The sequence below is a fragment of the Lipotes vexillifer genome, unplaced genomic scaffold, assembly GCF_000442215.2.
Source record: "Lipotes vexillifer unplaced genomic scaffold, Lipotes_vexillifer_v1.1 scaffold1457, whole genome shotgun sequence".
NCBI lineage: Eukaryota > Metazoa > Chordata > Mammalia > Artiodactyla > Lipotidae > Lipotes > Lipotes vexillifer.
The window spans coordinates 726,277-746,387 of record NW_006784622.1 but is presented as its reverse complement, the minus strand read 5'-3'; the positions used below and the strand labels follow the sequence as shown (position 1 = coordinate 746,387).

Genomic DNA, 20,111 nt, shown 5'->3' with positions numbered 1-20,111 from the left:
TTTTCTTTTTTCAAAGACTAACTTACTTAAAATTATCATTGGGTATGTATAACTTCATTCCTTAATAGTAATTTTGAAATAAAACCAAGGAAATGGTAATCTTTAAGTTCTATGACAGCATATCTCCACAATCTCAAATTGACCTGATAAATTGATGACAAAGACGAGATTAGCGGGACTGTCCATATTATGATTCAAAACCATTTTCTCTTGTGGTATTATAGGTTGGTTAAAATGATGGCCTTTTTTGGTGAGTTTTGTTGTGTCTTGTGAGTAAATCATTACTGTGTCCAATACTGGAATGGAATTATCACTACCGTATCATGGGTGGCTATTTTGATCCTGTGGTTCCTTCAGTATTACAGCAGACTTGTAATCAATAATGAATATTTCTCGATATTTAATGTATAGGACATTTATTTATACTCAATAAATATTTTTCAAAAGGAAATCCATAATCTCCACATCCACAAAGAACCAGAGCTGAAACTTTATCTTTCCTCCCACTATTTTTTAATACATAATAAACAGGTTTTTAAAAAAAAAATTAACACAGCATTTAGTGATTATTTTTAATGAATTAACATCCTTACAAATGTATAAAATCACAAATCTTGTTTTACAATAGAACATACTTTAATACCTATGAATGAGAGTAGACATTACATGTTATTTTAGATATCTTCAAAGTAGAACAAATAATTTTTAAGTATTAGTTGACTTTTCAGTGATACTATATCATATTCCAGAATATTTGTTTAGTGCAAATTTTTTCTTTTGGCCGCATCACACGGCTTGCGGAATCTTAATTCCCTGACCAGGTGTTGAACCCATGCCTTCAGCAGTGAACACGCTGAGTCCTAACCACTGGACCGCCAGGGAATTCCCTGCTTAGTGCAAATTTGAGATGTGACTCTGTGGACATGTTAGTGATGAAATGTACTTTTTGTTTCAAAGATATTTTCTGCAAGGAAATGTACCAGAATGTCCAAAGGAACTGAGACTAGGAAGATTAAAATTAACCTTTTAATTTCATGGACAGTGCTGGTCCACAAAAAGGATATTGTAGACTTATATCCAAAACAGCCAGCCCTGAGAGAGTGAAACCATCAACTTAATTACGTGGGTACAGTAGGGAGAAAGTTTGTATGTAAATGGCTTTCTAATACAATGTCTCAGAAATACGATAAAGACTTCACTTTTCACTGAAACAGTGTTATTTGAGTTTGAAGGTAGTGGTATATTTATATGTTTCAGAATGAATTCCAGTGCTGCCTTTACTCATGGCGATTATCTACTGGTAGAGAAAGCGAATTAATTCTAAATAGCCATGACCCTCTAGCCAAATGCTATTTCAAGTGATTGCGAGGAAGGAAAGTTGAGTTCCCTAGTTTGGCTTGATATTCTTTCTTTTCTGTTTTAAGAATTTGAATATAAACTTCTCCCCTTACATTCCCTTTTTTTTTTTTTTAAAAAAAAAAAAAAACCAATCAACTCTGAGTAACTTTGTATCGGCATAGGCTCCAGGAAAGGACAAAACTAGATTGGAATCGTGTTGCTGCCCTCACCAACACTGTGACCTTCTCAGTAAAATTTCATTGTACGTAAAATAAGAATCTGTGTTTTACAAATGGTTTGATTTAAACACGAGCAAATAAGTGAAGTCACTAAAATGATATATGGCACATAGTAGACCCTTTAAAATTTTCAATTTCCATCCTATTTACCTTTCAACAAATTCTGAGCACAGCCTCTTTGATTCACCTATCAGTAGCTGCAACTCTCTCATATATGGTACGTTACCGTTTACGCATACATCCATATATTTATCTGTCTGGTTACTCCTGTCATTAACTCTAGGCAAGCTTACTCTCTTTTCATGGGAAACTGAAGTTCAAAAAGATGAAGTGACTCGACCATGGTCGCACCGCTGATACACAGCTGGGACTCAAATCCAAACCTCGTGACTGCTAGTCCGGTGGGGATTTTTAGTGCACTAAAGCTGCCTACTTTGTCCACATGTTCAGAAAAAAAAACATCTGATTTAGGCTGTGATTTCCTCACCCCAGCATTTGACAATTAAGGATTCCAGTGTATACAAAAGGAAAAGATTTAGTAGAGTTTGAATAGATAGAGCATCCAGAATTTTCTCTTTAATGTCAGCCACTCCCTTCTATGGAAAGCAGTGTTTTAATATATGATTAGCATGCTGAGCATAGGGTGATGGTAAACATTATGTTTTTGCATTATCATGAGATGACAAAATTACCCACTCTCAAAGGACCAGCTGCTGCAGGGCGGCTGGCACCCATGATGCCTACATTCTCAAAACTATTTTAATTGGTAGTTTTCCATGATTTTTTTTAGTCAGTCAGAGAGGAAATGTCTGTATAAACCTATTAAAGCCATAGCATCTGTTATGATGAAATGACACCACTGAATCTTAGTAAGTGAGATTGTTCTAGCTCAAGAATTTGAAGCTAATCAGCGTTCTTATTGAGCCAAGAGTTCCTATCACTCAGTTCCGCAAATAGGTATAGAAAAGTTATGAACAAAAGAGATAGGAAAATTCTTCCCATACTTTTTATATATTTCCACTACCGTGTTATAATTTTAAATTGATGCGCACAACATACATGAAACTATTCATCACGTTAGATGTATGTGTCCTAAGAGGAAAGAACAAATCTTGAAATAAGACCTAGGATCATATCCAATCTCTAATCAAATTGCTGACAGCTTTAGACAAAGAACTTAACCACTTGGAACAACTCTTATCTGTGTAATATGGGTAATAGATCCTATTCCACAAGACTATGGAAGGAATCCAATAGTTAAGAATATTGCAAATCAACAAATTGTGCACTGCTACCAATAACAACCATTTATTAGGTGCTTATTACATACTGGGGTCTGTGCTAAGGACTTATATGTACATTGCCACATTTAATCTTCCCCAAAGTCTTTATCATAGGCATTACTATTATATCTATTTTATAGATGAGACTATGGAGGCTTAGAGAAGTTAAAAAAATTATCAATGTTTACAAACTTAGGAAATAGAGGGCCCAATAATTGAACTTAGACTTGCTCTTTCGTTCATTTAACAAAAATTTGCTGAAGAATCGATCACCTGAACAAAATCAGGCACTGTTTGGAAGAAGGAAGCGGGGAATGGAATGGAAGGGGGTTAAGCAACCAACCACGTCCACTTTATCCTGGCCACTGTGGAGAATGAGTTGGAAGGTGACAAGAGAGGATCGGAGAGACTAGGTAGGAGGCTGTGGACGTAGTTCAGGTGAGAGATGATGTTGACTTCAGCCGAGGGGGTAGCACTGGAGATGGGGAACCTGGATGGACTGTAGATATACTTTGCAGGTGGAGCCGAATGGGCGGTGGGAGGAGGGGTGAAGCCGGGGTAAAACCCCTTATTTCTTACTCCGAGCAACACAGTGACCTGGGATGGGGAACGCGAGAATGGATCTGTGGAGTGAGGGGAAGAACTCCTTCTAATCTCAAGTCTGACACCCTTAGCCATTATTAATATTCTCACTAATTATTATTGTGAATATAAAAGAGATTTACAGTTCACGGGCCACTATGAACTATAAAGTATCTAGAAAGCTTAATGGAAAAGTCAGCTTGTTCCTTCCCATGAAAAAAATGGCAAAAAGGAAAAGTCTAATGTAGGCCGTGTCATAATTCTTAGTTTTTAAAGAAAGTACCTAGGGCGAGGATTGAGATGTTGTTTGAATTTTGTGAGATCTGAACTTTAATCCCTATAGTATCGTGAAATGAATTTGAGGGGAAAATAAAAGCACTGGACGATAATTTGCCAGAAAGCTAACATTATTTCAGATGATTGAATCATGTATATATTTTTTTCTTTCTGCGTGTTATATTTTTCAGATTTTCTAAAATGATTATATATTACTTTTATAGCTAGTAAATTAAAAATTCAAGAAAAACTAATTTATAAAGTTACATTCGCTGTGTCTATATAGTCTATGGGAGTAAGTTCTGAGAACCACTCAAATTGTAACCCTCAGTCAAGCCAATTAAAACCAATCAAAATGCTGATGTGACTGACAGAGACCTTAAAATATGTGTCCTTCTAACTGCCCCCTATGTGATGCAGTCCCATTCAGAGTGGACTGGAGTTCAGTATGGGACCTGACCAGCAGGGTGGTCAGTGTTGGGAAAACTGTAAAGGCTGAGGAGTTCAAGGTTTTCTTGATTTCCTTCATTTGAAGTATTTCTTCCAAGTATAAATATTTTTAAATTGCCTATACCTTTTGCCTCCCCACATCTTAAGGTTAGATACTCATAAGATTCTTTCAGAAATTCTCTTAGCCACTCCTGACCTTCGCCTCTTTTCCTTTCTTTCAGGGTCAATGATTGTATCTTACGGGTGAACGAGGTGGATGTGTCAGAGGTTTCCCACAGTAAAGCAGTGGAAGCGCTCAAAGAAGCAGGGTCTATCGTTCGGCTGTACGTGCGTAGAAGACGACCCATTTTGGAGACTGTTGTGGAAATCAAGCTGTTCAAAGGGCCTAAAGGTAATAGACACATAAATAACTCACAATAGAACACCAGTGACAACCTATTTGGCTAAAGATTATGCCATAACCCATCTATGTAGTCCATTCTTTTATTGTCTGATATTCAGCACTTACCATGAGTTTTGAAATCCTATGATAATGGTAGGTTTTTACGTAGAGTAAAAGAAACCAATACTGTAAATATGAACTCAGAGAAGGAAAGAATAGATTTCTGAAGAAATTTTCTTATAAACAATAACAGCAACAACCATCTACATTTTTCTATAAATTTTTAATCTTACCGGATCATCATGACTTAGCTGGCATGTTAATACTTTCTAAATTTTCAAATGTAAATGGTAACCTCCCTCCTTTAGTAAAATGGTAATGTGAAAAATAATAATTGGAATAGCCTATCCTGAAATAACGATTATTATATTTTTATGACACTTGTGATTTGTTTTGATTTTATAATACTCTTATCTGTTGTACTCAAGTACTACATAGCATTTTATACTTGCAGTAGTCAAAATAAGTTAAAATTTATTTTTCTGAAATGGTCACAAATCTCTTGAGGTAATTGCAGTTACCCTGGTGAATCACATAAACAGTAAGCTGAATCATTATATTAATTTTTAAGAATAGTCCTTTGAGCTCTGCTCTTCAGCATGATGACATTTAATATTAACAGTATTTCAAATATTTTAGAAAAATCAAATAATTGGCTTGAGTATTTTAAATATTTTAAAAGATTTTGACGACAGAGTCACTATACTCTTTTAGTAAATTACTTCCCTTTCCCTTAAAATCTGTGTAATCTCTAATGCTATATGTGATTTACAAATAAGCACACCACCTTCTCTGCGAGGTAGTGGTGGGTGGTATTTAAGATCTCAGACCCAAGAGTCAGGCGGGACTGAGTTTAAAAGCCTGGTTCAGCCACTTACTAGCAGAGTGATGTTGGTTAGACCAACCCCCTTATTAAATGGGGATCATAATGGTAGCATCCCATTGGGCTTATGAGAATTAAACATTTAACTAATAGCTGGCAAGTGGTGAGCAGAAAAGCTTGCTGGTTGAGTGCAGACTCCAGAGCCAAAGTGCCTAAGTTGGAATCCTAGCTCTGCAGTTCACTAGCTGTTTGACCTTGGGCAAATTGCTTAACCTCTCTGAGCCTTAATTTTCTTATCTACAAAATGCAGGTAATAATAGCACTTGCCCCTAGAAATCTTGTGAGGATTAGACTAGTCAATATACATAAGGTGCTTAGAATAATGGCTGGCACAAATTGACAACAAGTATTAACTATATAGTATATACATGTTATTTGTAGTTTGCTCCATATACTTGCAGCCTTTGCTACAATTGTTTGGTAATCTAATAAAATAATCAAGGATCCCTCGTGAGTTAAATTCAAATGCATTAAAATCACATAATTAATTCTGGGGGAGGTAGGCGGGAAGAAAAGAAGTAAAGCATTTCCATACCACAATGTCTGGTGTTATGAAAGAAAAGACCTTCTATCCTACACATGTACTAAAATCATATTTGCCATGTGCTTTAAAGTTAAACCAAATGAGCATCCCACTACTTCGATTAAAAAGATATACTATATATAAATAGCATAGATATTTCTACAATTCAATTAACAGCAATTATTCAGCACAGCCTTAAGGCACGTACTAGTTGAAAGCACTCAGCAAAGCATTACCATCCATTAGGAGGTCATGGAGTGCTGAGTCACTCGATGACCTCCAGCTGCTCAGCAGAGCACTTAAAGGTTCTAGGGGATCGATTGCCAAAACTCCTTAATTTTATCAGGAACACATTTTGGGGGGATCTCTATCTTTGGTATTAGGGCCCTAGCTGGTTTACTTCTGTCTGAACTATTTTCTCCTTGGAGCCAGGAGTGGGGCAGGAATTTCCCTGGGACAAAGAGAGTGAGACGTGGGGACCGGTGAGCATTAATCGACCAGGAATACCCAGGCAATAACCCAATGAAAGTATGCAGCATGAGGTGGATAGATCTAGAGTCTGTCATACAGAGTGAAGTAAGTCAGAAAGAGAAGGACAAATACTGTATGCTAACACATATATATGGAATTTAAGAAAAAAAAAATGTTATGAAGAACCTAGGGGTAAAACAGGAATAAAGACAGAGACCTACTGGAGAACAGACTTGAGGATATGGGGAGGGGGAAGGGTGAGGTGTGTTAGGGCGAGAGAGAGACATGGACATATATATACTAACAAACGTAAGGTAGATAGCCAGTGGGAAGCAGCCGCATGGCACAGGGAAACCGGCTCGGTTCTTTGTGGCTGTCTGGAGGGGTGGGATAGGGAGGGTGGGAGGGAGGGAGACAAAGAGGGAAGAGATATGGGAACATATATATATGTATAACTTATTTTTTTTTAACATCTTTATTGGAGTATAATTGCTTTACAATGGTGTGTTAGTTTCTGCTTTATAACAAAGTGAGTCAGTTATACATACACATATGTTCCCATATCTCTTCCTTCTTGCGTCTCCCTCCCTCCCACCCTCCTGATACCACCCCTCTAGTTGGTCACAAAGCACCGAGCTGATGGGTGATGGGCTTTTTCTACTGGGGAAAGGAGAACCAGGAAACTGGTAGAGCTAATTTTACATCCCTGAAAGCAGGCTCCTGCCAAATTCCTGTAGAGGGCTGTGGGCCTATTGGTCCTGTTGGGATTATGTTGAGTCAGTCATACTTTTTTGTACTGTCACCATACAAAGATCACTGATGGGGATTTGTTTCTCTATATTAGAGCTTATTGATTCACAGAGAAAGAAACTGTTTCAGTCATTGTTTAAATCCTTGATGCCTTTCCCTGTGCCTTGAACGCAGGAAGTGCTGAATCAGAGTAAATTGGATTCTACACTAAATCTGATGATACCTTGCAGTCTTAACCTCCCTTGGCACCTTTATTCTTTATTTTTGAATGATGATATATATTTTTTTAATTTCTGTCAATGTTTAACTCATGCCATGGAAACTCTTATGCAGTGGAGACAATGAAGATGAATCAGATGTGCTTCTAATGGGAGAATCAGAAAGTTCTAATGGGAGAGAGAGAGACATAAAGCCAACTCACTTTAATGCTAGACAGAATGAAATCAGCTCTGTGGTTGAACTTGAGCCATGATTCCAATTGAACAAAGAGGAAGATGTGATTCATCTTAATCAGGAGATCCAAAATGCTCCAGAGAATTTAAAATTTAATATGTGCTTTCAGACCCTTATCTTCCCTTCACTGAGCATGTGGGCATTCTCAATAGTAAATATCAACACTCCCGCCAACTGGGCTAACTAGCCTCAATTATGAGTATATAATACAGAGCTAACTGAATGTGGTCATTAATTTAGTTCTTCAGTGATTCAACAAATATTTATGAAGTATTTATTGTGGACTTGACACAGACCCAGGGAATGAGGATTCACAAAGAAAACAGAGAGAATTCTTGCTCAAGAAGATTATGGTCTGATGTAGAAAACACCTATAATATAAATTGGGCAACATGCTATGAATGAGCATAAATGATTAAGGAGGCACGAATTAAATAGTGGGTCAAAGAAGACTTCCCTGAGGAAGTGCCACTTAAGCTAAACTTTGAAATACAAATAAAATTAGAAGTTAGCTGGACAAAGAGTGGAGAACAGTATCCAGACAGAAGTAAAAAGCATGTGTGTACGAAGGCCCCAGTGTAGGAAAGATCTTCGTACCTTCCAGGAACTGAAAGAAGTCGGTTGTGATTGAAGCTTAATGACAAGATAGTGAATGACACGAAATGATACTGTCAAGGTGAGCAGGGGGCAGATCATGTACAGCTTTGTTGACCGTATTTACAGATTTGTTATTTTATTTCAAGTGCAATGGGAAGTTCTTGAAACGTGTTCAGCATGTGATATGGTCAAATTTGTTGTTTTTAGAAGATCACTCAGCGGCTGTAAAGAAAATGCATTGAAGGGGGCAAGAGTGAGAACAGAGATCAGTTAGGGGACACTTGGAGAAGGTAGAGAAAAATGGATGGTGAAGATATAAGTGATGCCACTTATTGGTAATCTAGATGCGGGGTATGTCCAAGGTTGAGGCCCTTGGACATACTCTAATTAGTCCTTCTAATAGAGCAATCTAATGGATCGGGGTGCCATTTGTGAGATGGGGAAGGCTGTGCAGGAACCCGTATGTGGACTCTACTGGACCTGTTGAGAAGATTGTGAAGATTCTGAAAAGGAGGCAGAACTGGAAAACATCTGTCTGAAAACTCTGTTAATACTCTGAATTTTTCCCATTTTTTATCAAATATCTGGAGTTGGGGAAATACCTGAATGATTGACTTTCTCACTTTTACCAATAGTCTTTAATATAAAAATCATGAATATGGCTACTTTAGCTATTTTGAACAGTTATAAACATTTAGTAGATCTATTTTATAGACATTCTTAATGCCCCAGACCATTTTTTGGGGGGGGATTATTTTTGGTTTTGTTTATTTGTTTTTACATGGGACAGAAGGTAAACAGTGTTACTCCTTTTTGTTATATAGATGCAATGTTAAGGGATTCCTTGAAAAAATAATTTGTAGTAGAATTAAATTTACAGTTTTCCAATTTATACCCTTATGTTTATTCCACCTATTGTACAAATCACTAATTCTGAGATGATCTTTGATGTATGTGATTTATCTTTATAGCAGTACTCACCTTCCCAATATTCAATTAGAATCATCTGGCTGATGATTTACAGCCATGTATTTCAGTAAGGGATATTTGGGTAATATGCACTACTGATTTAGAATGTCTCTTCTTAACAATATATAAAAATTTCCCTAACCTCACAGTTATAGATTTGGTCATTGCAGGCAGCTGGGGTGTCTGTGGAGGCAGTCAGTTGAGAAAAAAATGGCTAATCATGTATAGGAAGTTGTGATTAGGCAAATCCATTTAGACTTGCCAAACAACCAAAAATATGTGAGGAAGAGAATCTGAAGTGTGCATGTGGTTTCCCAGGAAATAGGTTTATAATAAAAGTCTTTCTAGTGACTTTCCCAAGGACACTCTAAGTCATAATTTCTCAGGAACTAGATAAGTAAACACTTGTAGACTGTTGGTTTCTGTGGCCTAAGCCAAAGAAGCCTAAACCTATATAAGACATGAGATGCCTTCTAAGATGTTTTTGCTGCTTACAGATAATATAGCTAGTTGAAGGCCAAGTTCTAGAACGGAAGTATTAAGGCCATAGCATTGTTAATCCAAAGGTAGACTTTATTTAACCCCCTTATTTTTTTTTTTTTTTTTTTTTTGCGATACGCGGGCCTATCTGAAGGTTAAATTTAAAGTCCTAGAAGTGGAATTACTGATTTAAAGAGTGCTTTTATAATTTTGAAAGACATTGCCACATTATACTGGTCAGAAGTTGTGTCAATATACTCCACTTTCTGTGGAGAAAGTATATTAAAACATACAATTTTAAGGGAAAAAAAGTAAAATGTAATATTAGACTTTTTTTTTTTTTTTTCTTGCGTTATGCGGGCCTCTCACTGTTGTGGCCTCTCCCATTTGCGGAGCACAGGCTCCGGACGCGCAGGCTCAGTGGCCATGGCTCACGGGCCCAGCCGCTCCGCGGCATGTGGGATCTTCCCGAAACGGGGCACGAACCCGCGTCTCCTGCATCGGCAGGCGGACTCTCAAGCACTGCGCCACCAGGGAAGCCCCCTAACCTCCTTTTTTTTAATAAAAACTCAAAGAGTGGTAAATTCTGTATAGCAAAAAATTTCATCAATTCTACATTATTTTTGAAAATGTTTTTAAACATCTTCAGTTTTAATTTCTTCATAGTTATATACATTTTTGCAGTTATAAAAGTCTGTAACAGTGCAAACTGCAAATGCAGTGAAGAATGCTCTCAACTTTGCACAAGAAGTAAAAATAACTATAAAACACACTAACTGTAAAAGTCACTATACTAATGGCCGTTTATAATGTGTATAATTCAACCACTGGAGAAGCCACATATGTAGTGATGAAGTTCCTGGGCATCTCTCTAAGTAGGTATGAAAACTAGAGTAAGTGTCTTAACCTCTTTGTGCCTCACCTTCCTCATCTGCAAAGTAGATGTAATTTGAGTATCTAATTCACAAGGTTATTTTCAGGATAATAATTGTAAATTCTCAATACATATTTAATTATTTTTACTCTTTTTATTATCATAATTGACTAAAAGTTGAATAAAGAAAAGCAGCAAAGCACATACTCATTCTGGTGCTTTAAAGTGCTTCCCATAGTATTTTACACAATCTAGTCCTTTAGTAAGTATTAATATTTCTTGGATTAAAGACTTGAAAGTTAATTAAAAGTTTTTAATATTAAGCAATTTCAGAGGAAGCCAATATATATTTTCATGCATTGACTCAGATTTCTGCATGTATACACACACACACATATATTTTTAATATATTGGTGTTGGCATCTGTATGTGCACACATATAGTATGTTCAGCTGTGTTGTTCTCTCTAGCTCTATATAAATTTATTTCTAACAGGTCTGAGTTACGATGTGATATATGAATCTGTGTTTTATGAAAATGTGCATATATGTCTGTTTGTATTTTTCCTTAGTTTTCCTAGTTTGGGCATAGATTTCAGTAGCCTCCATGTGTAGAAATATCTCCAAGCATGTTGAAAACTGACCTCACGATGTCTCCTCAGGGTCAGCGTCCACCGCCTGTCCTCCACCAGTACAATCTGCTCTTCCTTCTGTCCTCTCCATTTATGTTAAAGATTGTCCCGCTCATCCAAATTAAAAAGTTCAAAGTCCTTTTCTTTTGATTCTTCTTTCTTCTTTGCCACCTTTGTTAAATCAGGCATCATGTCCTTTGGAAACTACCTCCAACATAACTAGTCTTCTCTTTAAAATCTCCACCGCCATTACTGTGGTGTTCATATCTTCATTATGTCTTGTCTGATCTACTGTAATAGACTCCATTGCCAATCCCTCCCTTCCATTCCCACACACTTCTAGATGAATCTTCCAAAAATCGCAGCTCTGTTAATTGTTCTCCCCTGCTCAAAAGTCTCTAGTGGTTCTTCCCTGGCACTAGGTAAAAATCTAAATTTCTTGTTACAGTATTTCACACCCTCTATGATCTCCCTCTCCAGCAACAAAATTTAATTTCAGCCGTTTCTTCCTCTCTTCTCTCATTCATCCGTCTTCTTATCCAGGTAAGCTGGACTATGCACAATTTCTTAAACACATGCCATACTTTCCTGCCTCGAAGCCTTTGTTTGTCCTGTTCCCGCCTTTGGAATGCGTTTCCTTACCACTGTGATCACTACCTTTTGGCATCATATCCATCCCCAAGAGCCAAGCCAGTTCAATTTTAGCTCCTCCACAAAGCTGTTACTAATCAATCCAATCAGAAGCAGACTTTCACTTCTAAGAGCTTCTAAAATACTTCATTTATTCCTCTTCTGTTCATTTTCTTGTTACCGGACCATCCAAGTAACCTTAGCACATAGAAAAGATAGATATCAACAGCCCAAATTAAGGAGATAAACAAGCTGCAAAGTCTTAACACTTAAGACACTGAGTTTATGATCTCTACCCTGGCCTGTGCTAAATTTGAAGCATTTAATGAACACTTAAAAGGGAAGTACAAGCCCGAGGTTTAGTCTGCAACCAAACTCTGTGTCACAAGTGGGAGGAATTGGGGTGGAGAGATGGAGTAGAGTCCAAGACGGATCATGCTCATCACTCATCAGCTCATACTCATCAGTATGGCAGGGGGAAAAAGCAAGGGCCAAGATGGAAGCTGAATGATTTTACTGCCAAGAGGAGTTCCTTATGAGGCAAACCCTTGCATGGACCCCTTACAGAAACTATCCATTCAAAAGATTGGGATAAACAGTATTTGAAGCATCTAGCACTTTGCTTAACAGGCCAAGTAATCAAAAACCAATTTCTAGATTATTGAGGATTTTTATTTTATTTTTTCTTAATAGCCTACATAACAGATTCATTGTCCAGCCTGGTTAAGTATCAACTTAGCATGCCTCTGATATTACAGACAATTTCTCAACTATCTAACTGGAATGAAGTTTACGACTGGTCTCGATCTCTGCATACTCAACTCTTTTCTCTCGTCTGCCCTTCTTCCTCCATCTGTTCTGGTCTTTTTTCTCTCTGACACTAACGTGGCCAGAGTACACTTTCTCAGAGTTGATATGAGAAACTCAACTGGCAGTTTTCAGAGATGGTCATTTGGTAAATTAACTATTTCACAACTTGATTTTTGGTATATAGACCTAGAGCTACAGGTATTGAGTATATAACAAGTGCTCGATCAACATTTGAATGAGCTAAGATTTTAAGTGAAAATTGAGTGTACCATCCTTACAACATAGTACAGAGATTGCCCGCACTGAAATTCTTCTTTTTATCCCGTCTGTCCATGGATAATTTTGCTGACGGCATTCTATAACAAGTTGTACAACTACCACCTGACCATGATAACTTGGGAATGTTTAGGTTAGCAAAGTTTTCAGTTGTCCAGAATTCAGCTCTTCATACCCAAATGGATCACCAGACCACCGGGTAAAAACTGAACACAACGGTTATGCAGTGATTTTGATTGCTGGCATCCAACCATTTACTGCATCAAGGGACGCCATACGTTTCCCCTTTCTTGCCATGGGGTAAGTTATAATGTATATTCATTTTTCAATGCACATATAAATGTGTCTCTGAATGCAAGGCACTATTTACTCTTTATTCAGGCCCCTGTCCCAGGCTCTGAGTTCTACGTGGTAGGTAGACCTCTTTGTGATGAAGGGCCTTCCTGAATAATGGTTAGACACATTTTCTTTCTTTCTTTTTTTTTTTTTAAAGCAGAGAGAGTTTTATTTTTTATTAATTTATTTATTTTTGGCTGCATTGGGTCTTCACTGCTGTGCGCGGGGCTTTCTCTAGTTGCCGCGAGTGGGGACTACTCTTACAGTGCATGGGCATCTCATTGCGGTGGCTTCTCTCAATGCGGAGCGCAGACTCTAGGCGCGCGGGCCTCAGTGGTTGTGGCTCACGGGCTCAGTTGTTGTAGCTCACGGGCCCAGTTGCTCTGCAGCATGTGGGATCCTCCTGGACCAGGGATTGAACCCGTGTCCCCTGCATCAGCAGGCGGATTCTTAACCACTGTGCCACCAGGGAAGTCCCAATGGTTTGATTCTTAATAAGCACAAATGGCAATTCAGCTGTTTGGCATGAGATCTCAAAATACTACATTTTCCTTTTAGTGATCAATTTTTTTCAGTGCTTTTGAATTACCCAAATTGTTCTCTTGGAGGAAACAGGGATATGCTTGAGTGCATGTGTAGTGCGACGTTTTACTGAAATATAATATTCAGAGTCTAAAAGAAAATGCCTAACTACGTGTTAAGCCAGGGAAATAATCTTCTTGGAAATAAATTGTGATTAAATCACCACTCTCTGATCTCCCAAACAACGAATACATTTTTTTTTTAAATAATTGGACAAAGGACAACATATTTGATGAGTTCACCTTGTTCCCAGGCACTTTCTGTAGAATTTCTTTAATATGTACATGGTTAGTTTCTGATCATTTCTGGATAAATGATATGTACTTGTGGGTTGGGAGGCTCTTTCTCTAAGCTGATATTTAGTCAGTCTTTGTAATGACATCCGTAAAACAAAAACTCTCTCCTGAGCCTTGTAGCAAGTGCTTTATTCATGAAGAAACAAACTACAAATATTTCTACTATAGCCCCCACTGTTCTGTACATTATAACATCATAGGAGAGAAAAAACAATTAATTATATTTACTAAATCCTTTTGGAAATTAAGGAATGATGCCCCACCTCTCATTTGCCCTTTGAGGTTAACACTTGGCCATTGTTTCTTTTCTTACTTCTTTGCTGTTTAAAGCTAGTTCATGAATTTTAACAGAATTTATGATCAATGGCTTTTTGAAAGTCAAAATCATTTTTTACCATGAAAACTTCAGATATAAAAAAATGCCTTGTACTAGATGCAGTTCGGTTTATTGACATTCAAAAGTTTTATAATTCACATAGAAAACACTGTTTACCTAGCTGTGAATATTTGCTCAGGTAAATACTTGTATAGCATTTTTTTCAATTTTTTTTTATTAAAGTATACTTGATTTTTAATATTTTGTTAGATTCAGGTATACAGCAAAGTGATTCAGTTATTTTTTTTTTCTGATTATATTCCATTATAGGTTATTACACAATATTGAATATAATTCCCAGGGCTATACAGTAAATCTTTGTTGCTTGTCTATTTTATGATATCTGTTTATCCCATACTCCTAATTTATCCCCCTTCCGCCTCCCCTTTGGAAACCATAAATTTGTTTTCTATGTCTGTGAGACTGTTTCTGTTTTGTATTATAGATGCATTTGTATGTATACTATTTTGAAAAGTTTTAAAAGTAAATGTGTTGCGGTGGTAAATACTATGACTATAAATCTTTCCAATTTAGGATCAGCAACAAAGCAATTCCATGAAAAGATTTTAGGATATGGACAGCATCTGATTGTTTAAACCCTTGTTTTACCTAACTGTTAAATGGGCATATTAAGTAGCCTTGGTTATTGTGAGCATTTAATGAGATACCTGGTACATCTCAGTGCCCAATAATTTTAAAGTGTTCTCCTTCCTTGTTTATATTTTTAAGAAGCAAATACGTAATCCTCCATTCACTCAAGAAATATTTTATTTCAAAAACATTTATTGAACCAGGCATTCTAAGTGCTAAGTCAAAGGAGTGACAATAAATAAAGATTTTTGGCTTTTCTCTCAAGTACCTTCCTAGAAAACTGGCATTCACCTAGACTGAAATAGTGCAGTCCTTTTCTGCTAGCTGGCACTGACTTCATGCTAAATTCATCACAGTCCCCTAACTAAATCCATTTTGGTTTCCCAGCTCATCAACCAGTGTATATTAAATTCTTCTTCTTCTCTGGAACATTGAGATCCAATAAAACTAAAGATTGCAGTATTTTTTATTCATGGACCATGACTCTGAATGTCATTACCTGTCAGTCAGAAGTCTTGTACTACTACATGGACTTTGTCTCTGAGCGTAATTCAATTGCAGCGAGATAGACACGTCATCCCTTACAGAAAAGTTAATAGGAAAGATTAAAAAAAAAAATCTCTGCTTTTAATACCCATAAAGAAAGCCAACTTAGGAATTTTTAAACATGGAATATGCTATGGGCTAGCCAATTATGAGATCTCACCAAAAATCCACTGTAAGTAGGAAATTTTCACAATAAAGATGATATTAGGAAAGGTTGAGAATTATCAATCGAGGATAAACAGAGAGCAGACAAAAAGACAGTGCTCAGAATGGGAGAAAATATTTGCAAGTGAAGCAACTGACAAAGGTTAATCTCCAAAATTTACAAGCAGCTCATGCAGCTCAATATCAAAAAAACAAACAACCCAATCCAAAAATGGGCAGAAGACCTAAATAGACATTTCTCCAAAGAAGATATACAGACTGCCAACAAACACATGAAAGGGTGCTCAACATCACTAATTATTAGAGAAATGCAAATCAAAACTACAATGAGGTATCGCCTCATACCAGTCAGAATGGCCATCATCAAAAACATCTTTAAACAATAAATGCTGGAGAGAGTGTGGAGAAAAGGGAACCCTCTTGCACTGTTGGTGGGAATGTAAATTGATACAGCCACTATGGAGAACACTATGGAGGTTCCTTAAAAAACTAAAATTAGAACTACCATATGACCCAGCAATCCAACTACTGGGCATATACCCTGAGAAAACCATAATTCAAAAAGAGTCATGTACCACAATGTTCATTGCAGCTCTGTTTGCAATAGCCAGGACATGGAAGCAACCTAAGTGTCCATCGACAGATGAATGGATAAAGAAGATGTGGCACATATATACAATGGAATATTACTGAACCATAAAAAGAAACAAAATCGAGTTATTTGTAGTGAGGTGGATGGACCTGGAGACTGTCATGCAGAGAGAAGTAAGTCAGAAAGAGAAAAACAAATACCGTATGCTAACACATATATATTGAATCTAAAAAAAAAATAAAAGGTTCTGAGGAACCTAGGGGCAGGACAGAAGTAAAGATGCAGATGTAGAGAATGGACTTGAGGACATTGTGGAGGGGGAAGGGTAAGCTGGGACGAAGTGAGCGAGGGTCACTGACATACATACACTACCAAATGTAAAATAGATAGCTAGTGGGAAGCAGCCGCATAGCACAGGGAGATCAGTTCGGTGCTTTGTGACCACCTAGAGGAGTGGGATAGGGAGGGTGGGAGGGAGACACAAGAGAGAGGAGAATGGGGATGTATGTATATGTATAGCTGATTCACTTTGTTATACAGCAGAAACGGACACACCATTGTAAAGCAATTATACTACAATAAAGATGTTAAAAAATAAGAAGAAGAAGAAATAAATAAATCAAAAGAGAGCAGTTACGAAGAGGGAAGAGTAAAAATAACAAAGGAAAGAAACGAGGCACATTTTTCTAGGCGAGTCAGTGCCTTACAGTCCTGAATGAAGACATACATAGTTTGTTCAGTCTAGCACATTAGTCTTAGGAAGAAAGAGTTCAACAGTTGCTTCCCAGGAACCTAAAATATTCATTGAATATTCATGAGTAGTTGAATATACAGGAAAATTTAGCCTTCACAGATCAATTCATTTGAATAAACTGTGGTACCAGTTTTGAAAAATCATGATAATTTTGATGTCCAAGCATTCCTGTTTATCAAATATTCTAATGTCTCAAAATACACACATTCACTCATGTGTTTAGTAAAATATTAATTGACTACGTCCTGACTATGTGACTAAAAGTTGGAGATAGAGACCCAGCGTGCCCTTGAGGGAGACAGTGGTCCCAGCATAGTGTGTGAAATGTACATATACATAGATAATAGCAAATACCATCTGATGAATATATATATAGGCTTTTGTGAGGAAGTCTTGACCAAGACTTCAACTTCTACTTTAATGCTCTGGGAAGAAACAGCTTTTCAGCACTGGTGATAGCTATTCACTTGGGAGACTGCCCCAATCATTGGATTTTTTTTCCCTATAATTGAGCTGAAAGTTGGAGTTCTTTGAAATTGTCCATCAGTTTTATTTCTGCCCTTTCCAGCTATGATGACAACTCTTCATAGAAGAGCCCTTCATACATTTGTAGGCTACTGTCAATTCTCCTCTTAGGCCTCTCTCCTTTAGACTAAGGAATCCCAGTTTATTAACCATTCTGGATACAGTGTGATTTTCAGACCCTTTATTTTACTGTTTCCATACTATTAATTTTTTCAAGTTTGGCAATATCCTACCGAAATAACAATACACAGAGTTACATAGAGAGATCCATTGATATACTTGTAAGTGCAGACCATGGTAAATAGAGTTCTTTATGGGAACTCCATACTCTGATTATTTAATATAATATAAAATTGTGTTAACGTTGTTTTTAAGACTCTTTTTGTTGGTTCATATCCAGATTATAGGTAGTTAAATACTTCATATGAATCACTGGCTATCAGATATATTACACTCTATTTTAGAATAATTGACTTTTAATGTAAATTTATAAATCGATATTTATCTCTATTAAATATAATATTGTTAAACTGAGCTTAACATCCAGAGCTATTGATATCATTCTTTTTTTTTTATTAAGAACATTCACATTGTGTTTTATTTTTTTTTTATTTATTTATTTTTGGCTGTGTTGGGTCTTTGTTGCTGCACACAGTCTTTCTCTAGTTGCGGCAAGGGGGGGTTACTCTTCATTGCAGTGCACGGGCTTCTCATTGTGGTGGCTTCTCTTCTTGTGGAGCATGGGCTTCTAGGCGCACAGGCTTCAGTAGTTATGGTACATGGGCTCAGTAGTTGTGGCTCGCGGGCTGTAGAGCACAGGCTCAGTAGTTGTGGCGCACGGGCTTAGTTGCTCCATGGCATGTGGGATCTTCCCGGACCAGGGCTCGAACCCGTGTCCCCTGCATTGGCAGGCAGATTCCTAATCACTGTGCCACCAGGGAAGTCCCGATATCATTCTTAATAGTAATTCAACCGTTCCTCATATTAGCCACCCTTTCCTCATTTGTGCCGATTACAGATGACCTGAAGGTAAATAGATGGAATTCTTAGAAACAGGATTTGGCAGGGATGCATGTTGCCCAGCACACATAGATATGAAGTGAATCCCACAGTTATAAGGAAAGACTAAATACTGAACCAGTAGAAAGACAAAGATAAAAATAATGCTTATAGGCAAAGTTTTCCACCAAGCAGACTATATGCTACTAAGGAACTGGTTTCCAGGTTATGAGAGCAGATTAATCTTATCTGCTTATAGGAATTCTCTCCTTCAGTAACTCACAAGATAAACATAAGGAAAATCAGTAACAACAACAAATGTATGCTAACAGTGATGAAAGAAGGCATGAAGCACAATTCAATGCAATATACTCAAAAACTGTGATGAAGGAAAGAAACAGTAGCAGAGAGGTTTAGAAAGGCTCAGGTGCTACCCCACTCCCATTACCCTCCTGAAACTGTGTTGGTAATTGGCAAAATCCTGAGACTTCTTTCTCACTGATACCACTACATCTTGGAAAAGAGGACACTGAGCTGGTAGACTTATCTTTTTCAGAGTAGTTGAACTCACTGTTGGGAGAATCCACCATGGAGAAAGTAAGCAGCAGTGTTGATCTCCTGTAATGGAAATTAAGGTTCTGTAGCTGCATCTTGAATTAGAGAAATTACCCAACTAGATGCATCTTGATTTAGGACATTAAACAAGAGTCTCAAAAGACAGCAGAATTTGAGTGTTCTAAGAAAAATGGCACACTTGACTACAGCCTCTACTGACCTCTCCCCAACTCATTCCTCAGCTGTTGCCTCAGGTGCAGAAAGTCATTAGAATACAAAATACCCAGACCCCCATACTATAACTTAAAGGAAAAGCAAAATGAGTATATGTACAAAGGGAGAGAGGAAACTAGTCACGTGTACTACATCAGAGCAAAGTGTCTGATTGAGCTGCCCAACATGAGCAGGATGAAAAAAACTTAGTAACCTCTAAACATACCACAGTCAAATAGTTTTAAATCATATAGTTTTAAGTCAAAGGAAATCATCCAAAAATTATTTCAATCAATAAAAGAATTGAGAAAGGTAGCTAGACATAAAATTAATATATAGAAATCAATAGCATAATGAATATATATGCACGTATATGAACACAGTAACCAATTAAAAGATATAATAAAAGAAAGTATATCATTTATAGTAGCAACAAAAATTATAAACACTTAAGGATAAATGAGTGAGATTTATATAAAAGTAACTAAGGTTCAGCCACTATGGAAAACAGTATGGAGGTTCCTTAAAAAACTACAAATAGACCTACCATATGACCCAGCAATACCATACACTGGGCATATACCCTGAGGAAACCAAAATTCAAAAAGACTCATGTACCAAAAT

The 20,111-nt window shown here is 37.1% G+C and overlaps 1 protein-coding gene across 5 annotated transcripts in view; it reads left to right on the top strand.

Annotated features, from left to right (window-relative positions):
* The window catches only part of DLG2 (discs large MAGUK scaffold protein 2), a 1,040,068-nt gene that overhangs the window by 434,560 nt on the left and 585,397 nt on the right, over positions 1 to 20,111 (top strand). For all 5 annotated transcript variants that reach the window (XM_007456974.1, XM_007456973.1, XM_007456975.1 and 2 more), the window contains one exon: positions 4,390 to 4,559. In XM_007456974.1, the coding sequence (XP_007457036.1) occupies positions 4,390 to 4,559 (170 nt within the window). The remainder of the gene's footprint in view (positions 1 to 4,389; positions 4,560 to 20,111) is intronic.